The 7665-nt window shown below is 38.8% G+C and overlaps 1 protein-coding gene across 1 annotated transcript; it reads right to left on the bottom strand.

Annotated features, from left to right (window-relative positions):
- Positions 1–498: 498 nt before the first annotated feature.
- LOC128691453 (fibroblast growth factor receptor homolog 1-like) lies at positions 499–3890 on the bottom strand (the record flags this gene model as incomplete). The annotated part of the gene is made up of 3 exons (XM_070082003.1): positions 499–1668; positions 3017–3352; positions 3746–3890. Coding segments are annotated over 3 exons (789 nt in total), but the record flags the coding sequence as incomplete, so codon positions are not given.
- Positions 3891–7665: the final 3775 nt, after the last annotated feature.

Raw genomic sequence — 7665 nt, 5'->3', positions numbered from 1 at the left:
TATGTGTGGGTGGGGTGGCCTGGTAAGGTAGCCTGGCTATTACAATACATACCACACTTGATTTCTTACAATAAATACTACTTGTCTCACCCTAGATTAAGACTATAAATATTTTAAGGTAAGTAATGAGTGCACTATGTGTGTATTGTACTTTTTTATTGTTTTTTGATGCCTGGTTCTATTGCTAACTTAATATATGTTAGTGTAAACTTGTTATCTAGTGTTTGTATGCATTTATAAGTGGAAAAAAAGGGTGTTCCACTTTACGGCGATTTCCGCTTTACGGCGGTAGCCTGGAACCTAACCTGCCGTATAAGTGGGGCCCTCCTGTATATATATATATATATATATATATATATATATATATATATATATATATATATATATATATATATATATATATATATATATATATATATTACACCTGATTGTTTTTTTCTAGAACTGATAATAGTATATTTTGGACAAAATTTGATACTGTATATACATTTTAATGTGTAACAGAAAAATATGTTTTGCAATTATTAGTAATAAAATATAGTGGTGAAACTATGTAAAGAATGTATTTAATATTACACTGTAGATGGTAGACTAGTTGACCTATTAAACACTGTAGATGGTAGACTAGTTGACCTATTAAACACTGTAGATGGTAGACTAGTTGACCTATTAAACACTGTAGATGGTAGACTAGTTGACCTATTAAACACTGTAGATGGTAGACTAGTTGACCTATTAAACACTGTAGATGGTAGACTAGTTGACCTATTAAACACTGTAGATGGTAGACTAGTTGACCTATTAAACACTGTAGATGGTAGACTAGTTGACCTATTAAACACTGTAGATGGTAGACTAGTTGACCTATTAAACACTGTAGATGGTAGACTAGTTGACCTATTAAACACTGTAGATGGTAGACTAGTTGACCTATTAAACACTGTTATGACTCAGTCAAAAATTTCCCTCCCTTTAATTGTTTTTATTTATTTGGCTGCTCTCACACTGCAGTACAATCTGGTCCAATATACTGTACCAGAGGTCATATATGCTGCATTACCTAGCCATGTGAACCATCTAGTTGTATATACCATCTGTCATACACAACATCCAGTCATATGTACCGTTTGGTCGTATACACTATTTCCTGCACCCACACAACATCCTTACAATGAATACTCTCCTCAATTTTTTTTTTTTGGGCTGACTCTATTTCACTTGTAGTTCTCTATTTTTTCCTCACTTTCACATCCGTATGTCTGCAGAGGCAAGCCTCAATATTCCTACACATTATATCTCAGTATAAAAAAAATGCAATTGCTTCACATAAACAAGAGCCAAAATATATTTTGTACCCCCATTAGAGACGTACCTTCTTTGATGCTAGGTATTCCATGCCACGAGCTACTTGGCAGGCAAAGCTAACCAAGTCATTTTGTGTAATTGTATCTAGTTCCTGGCCAATTGCTCGTTCATAGCCAGAAGATGGTCTGTTGTTGCGGAGATAGTCACGCAAATTTCCATGAGCTGCATACTCAACGACAACATACAGAGGGCCATCTTGCTTACAGCATCCAAGTAGGTTAATGATATTGATATGTGTGCCAATCATTGTCATCCTTTCCATCTCTGACACCAAGTCCATTAATTCAGAGTCTGTGTGACCCTCTGTTGGACCAAGGCAAAAACAAATTAGTACTCTCCTTAAAAAACTCTTGGAAATATTTTTTTTTTTCACAAATTTGGAAGTTTGACAAACAAAATTTTTTAACAAAGCAGGGCATATGTAGTAAATACATGTATAGTTAAAAGTAAAGACTACAGAATTCTGGCAAAACAAAATACAAAGGTTTTAAATCACATTGACTATTTCCTACTAAGGAAGGGTCACCAAGAGAAGGAAGCAGATTCACTCTTACTATTCCTCATTCTGTCTCAAGTACAAACATCACATTCCCAATGACTGAACTGCAACCTTCATACCCTTCACAGTACAGTGGACCCCCGCATAACGATGGCATCGCATAGCGATTTTTCCGCATAACGATTACTTTTATCGCAAAATTTTTGCCGCGCATACCGATTAAAAACCCGCATACCGATTTTCGTCCGAGACGCGTCCAATGTGCCCTCACATGTGCCGGCCGTCCCATTGTTTACCAGCCAGCCTCCGCGGTAACATCCAAGCATACACTCGGAATATTTCGTATTATTACAGTGTTTTCGGTGCTGTTTCTGGAAAATAAGTGACCATGGGCCCCAAGAAAGCTTCTAGTGCCAACCCTGTGGTAAAAAGGGTGAGAATTAGTATGGAAATTAAGAAAGATTTTGAAGGGTTTGGGGCTAACCCTGAGAAGCCTATGCCAGTTGTGGAATCCATTGTGCCTACTTCAAAGATTAAGGAAATGTGTGCACAGTGGGTTGAACTGCAAACCTTTATAGATGAAAATCACCCTGACACAGCTGTTGCAAGCCGTGCTGGTGACTATTTCAATGACAATGTTATGGCCCATTTTAGGAAAGTCTTGAAGGAACGGGAGGTACAGAGCTCTATGGACAGATTTGTTGTGCGACAGAGGTCCAGTGACTCTCAAGCTGGTCCTAGTGGCATTAAAAGAAGAAGGGAAGTAACCCCAGAAAAGGACTTGCTACCTCAAGTCCTAATGGAAGGGGATTCCCCTTCTAAACAGTAAGAAGATAATGCTCTCCCCTCCTCCCATCCCATCAATCATCACCAGATCTTCAATAAAAGTAAGTGTCATGTAATTGTGCATGCCTTTTTCAGTTTGTGTGTATTAAAATTAACATTTCATGTGGTAAAAAAAATTTTTTTTCATACTTTTGGGCGTCTTGCACGGATTAATTTTATTTCCATTATTTCTTATGGGGAAAATTCATTCGCATAACGATTATTTCGCATAACGATGAGCCCTCTTGCACGGATTAAAATCGTTAACCGGGGGTCCACTGTATACTGTACTTCTCAATGCCTACATCTTTTTAACCAGACTCTTACCTTTCAACATTTTGACTGCCACAGTTGTATTCATATCTGGTCTAAGGAAACCTTGTATTTCAGCTCTTACAACTTTCCCAAAGGCACCCTCTCCTAGAGTTTCTCCCATCACCAGCCTTGAACGTGGTAATTCCCAAGGAGTACCGAAAAGTAGCTCATATTCTGATATACTTGCTATTTCAGACCCATGTTCCAGGTCAATGGCACGTCTCTTTTCCTTTTGACATTTCTTCCAGACAAAGGAAGCCATGATGCTAGCAATTACCATAACAGAAAGTAAAACTACCCCCAGGATGAGAATAGCATGAGATTCAGCATCTGCAAGGATGGGCTCCGCTGAAAAAATGACAGTACACTGTAAGCACCACCACCCAAATTAAATCTGTAAGATGTACATTACTGTACATGGAAAGAAATATCCTGAATTTTAATCCAATCACTAATGTTTACTATCAATCTTTGTCTTAAGAGAGAATTCACGTCATTTGCCCTCTCCATATTTTGCAGATGTCAGCCTTTAAGGCTGACATCTGCAAAAAGTAATTATTTGACTCTGCCATTCCTAGAGATATATAAAACAGTCATTACATTATATTGAATATAAAATTACATATGCAGTATTATTTAAGCATTACTGAACCCCAACAAATATTGTTAAAATTGGACCTCTGCATACAGTATCTTTTCTAGTGCCTCTGAAAAATGTTTTTGTCAATTCAGTGAGCTTACCCTCCATTACATTGAGGTATGCTGTTGATGACGATGTTCCAAGACTGTTGGCAGCAATGTCTGTGCACCAACCAGCATCATTCTCTGTGACGTTGGTCAGCACTACAACTTGACCATCCTCCATGCTTCTTATATTACCACCCTCCTAAAATTAAACCTGTCTCAATAACTGCTTAGGAAAAAATATTTATTTTGAAATATGGTACATTTACAAAAATATTACACTTCATTAGGTACACCAATTTAGGAAAGTTTCAAGAATACTTTTCTTTAGATTTTGTAAAAGTGGAAAACAGAATTTAGGAAGCTTTTCTTTTCCCCAACAGAAATTACAGATGATACTTTATTAAAATTTGCCTTTTTTTCTTGTTAGTCTACAAATTTGTAAATAAGTAAAAATAAATTAGTATTATGCAATATTCCTTTTTTTTTTTTAATCAATTCACAAAGTACATAAAACACACAAGACAAGACAAAACATGCAGCACAAACAGCAAGCACATAGATATGGAGTAAGGACAAGCTTAATTAAACTACAATATTCATTTTCCAAAGCCTTAAAACTTAAAACTCAATGTAAAGAGTCCATTCTCAATTTACATTAATATACTGGTGAACATGCTGAGTGAAGTTACTCAAAGCTACATGTGGCCCGGTGGCCTGGTGGCTAAAACTCCCGCTTCACACACTGAGGGCCCGGGTTCGATTCCCGGCGGGTGGAAATTCCGACACGTTTCCTTACACCTATTGTCCTGTTCACCTAGCAGCAAATGGGTACCTGGGTGTTAGTCGACTGGTGTGGGTCGCATCCTGGGTGTTAGTCGACTGGTGTGGGTCGCATCCTGGGTGTTAGTGGACTGGTGTGGGTCGCATCCTGGGTGTTAGTGGACTGGTGTGGGTCACATCCTGGGTGTTAGTCGACTGGTGTGGGTCGCATCCTGGGTGTTAGTCGACTGGTGTGGGTGGCATCCTGGGGGACAAGATTAAGGACCCCAATGGAAATAAGTTAGACAGTCCTCGATGACGCACTGACTTTCTTGGGTTATCCTGGGTGGCTAACCCTCCGGGGTTAAAAATCCGAACGAAATCTTATCTTATCTTATCTTACTCATTTTGCCTTTTCTCAAGGCTGACATAAGCACACATTCATAAACATGCTAGTCTTTAGTTTTTTCAAAACTAATTAGCATGCATTATTCAGCCAACATATTTTTTTGTCAGCATCACTACTGTTAGCATCATAGTGACTTCACACCACACATGATGCTCAAATTGATAATACAAGTCTTCCTTGCCATTTAGGGCATCCTCAAGAATTTTTGTATCTATAAATCTATAAATCTATATCTATAAATGCTTTTTCCACACTAAAAAAGGCACGAGAGTATTTTGTGTGCAGGTATCCACCTCAAAGCGTACAGTGCTGCCTCGAGTTACAGTCACGTTTTCCAGATGCTTGGTGAAGATTGGCCGAGAAGGGATGTGTTCTATAGCAGCAGGACAAGAATGAGTCATAATTAGTATGGCCTATAAGTCAAAATAACCCATATGGGATAAAATCGAGGAATGTTCACCATCACCACTTTGTATTAGTGTAGTAAGAAAATCTGAGAAATTTTCATAATTCATAAAACCCAGCACACAATATAATACAGGTAAATAAATGCTTTATGCAGTGTAAATTTATTTTGAGTTAAAAATTTCATATAGTAACCAGACTCAAGATATGGAGTCTTATTTTTTAATTCTTAAAATACAGTGGACCCCCGGTTAACGATATTTTTTCACTCCAGAAGTATGTTCAGGTGCCAGTACTGACCGAATTTGTTCCCATAAGAAATATTGTGAAGTAGATTAGTCCATTTCAGACCCCCAAACATACACGTACAAATGCACTTACATAAATACACTTACATAATTGGTCGCATTCGGAGGTAATCGTTATGCGGGGGTCCACTGTATTAGGGATGAATTATGTTTTAAATTTCAGGAATGATCGTCAGGCCATCTGATAGAGTGCATGAAATTTCTACCTTCTTAAGTATTTGGTAGTACGTAGATCCAATTATACACCCATTACCACTTACATTACCTGGAGTTTACCTGGAGAGAGTTCCGGGGGTCAACGCCCCCGCGGCCCGGTCTGTGACCAGGCCTCCTGGTGGATCAGAGCCTGATCAACCAGGCTGTTGCTGCTGGCTGCACGCAAACCAACGTACGAGCCACAGCCCAGCTGATCAGGAACTGACTTTTGGTGCTTGTCCAGTGCCAGCTTGAAGACTGCCAGGGGTCTGTTGGTAATCCCCCTTATGTGTGCTGGGAGGCAGTTGAACAGTCTCGGGCCCCTGACACTTATTGTATGGTCTCTTAACGTGCTAGTGACACCCCTGCTTTTCATTGGGGGGATGGTGCATCGTCTGCCAAGTCTTTTGCTTTCGTAGTGAGTGATTTTCGTGTGCAAGTTCGGTACTAGTCCCTCTAGGATTTTCCAGGTGTATATAATCATGTATCTCTCCCTCCTGCGTTCCAGGGAATACAGGTTTAGGAACCTCAAGCGCTCCCAGTAATTGAGGTGTTTTATCTCTGTTGGATGAATCACATTATATTTTTTACATCGTAACATACGTGTAAATCACACAGGATATGCCGACAAATAAAAAAAGGTCAAAGATCGAGGGCAACATACAGTTCGGCAGTCTGGCGCTCAGCAGACAGAGGATAGAGCCTCCACAAAACCTTGTGTTAAATGACCCATGTGGGTTTTGCCCCTAACAATAATAATTATAATAAAAAAGAAGCGCTAAACCTACTAACAATAATAAAATAATGATAGATAAATTCCTCAATATAATGGAAATTATAATCAAAACTAAGCGCTAAACCCACAAGGGTCATACAACGCTGACCTATCACTGCAGCACATGCAGTTTTTGCGATATCTGTACATTCTCCAGCGCTCCATGACCCTTGTGGGTCTAGCACTTAATTTTATATTACTTTTTATGGGGAAGAACTAAACCCAAAGGGGTTATCCAGTGAATGTACTGCACTGCCTAATTTAAGGGAAAAAAAAGAGGAAACTATAAAATGAGAATCATCCCGGTAGATTATGAGAGGAAGATCATGACATATCTATGACAATATTTATGAGAGGAAGATCATGACATATCTATGACAATATTTATGAGAGGAAGATCATGACATATCTATGACAATATTTATGAGAGGAAGATCATGACATATCTATGACAATATTTATGAGAGGAAGATCATGACATATCTATGACAATATTTATGAGAGGAAGATCATGACATATCTATGACAATATTTATGAGAGGAAGATCATGACATATCTATGACAATATTTATGAGAGGAAGATCATGACATATCTATGACAATATTTATGAGAGGAAGATCATGACATATCTATGACAATATTTATGAGAGGAAGATCATGACATATCTATGACAATATTTATGAGAGGAAGATCATGACATATCTATGACAATATTTATGAGAGGAAGATCATGACATATCTATGACAATATTTATGAGAGGAAGATCATGACATATCTATGACAATATTTATGAGAGGAAGATCATGACATATCTATGACAATATTTATGAGAGGAAGATCATGACATATCTATGACAATATTTATGACAGGAGGATCATGACATATCTATGACAATACTAGAAAATCACGGAAATATTACGATAACTAAAATAGGCAAAAAAAGAGAGAAAACTGCAGGTGTCCCCCCCTGTCATGCCCCCTGTCATGCCCCCTGTCATGCCCCCAGCTCTGCCCCATCATGCCCCCAGCTCTGCCCCCTGTCATGCCCCCAGCTCTGCCCCATCATGCCCCCAGCTCTGCCCCCTGTCATGCCCCCAGCTCTGCCCCATCATGCCCCC

The sequence above is a fragment of the Cherax quadricarinatus genome, unplaced genomic scaffold (assembly GCF_038502225.1).
Source record: "Cherax quadricarinatus isolate ZL_2023a unplaced genomic scaffold, ASM3850222v1 Contig5878, whole genome shotgun sequence".
Taxonomy (NCBI): Eukaryota; Metazoa; Arthropoda; class Malacostraca; order Decapoda; family Parastacidae; genus Cherax; species Cherax quadricarinatus.
Note: the sequence above shows the minus strand (reverse complement) of the source record. Positions and strands in the feature narration are given on the sequence as shown.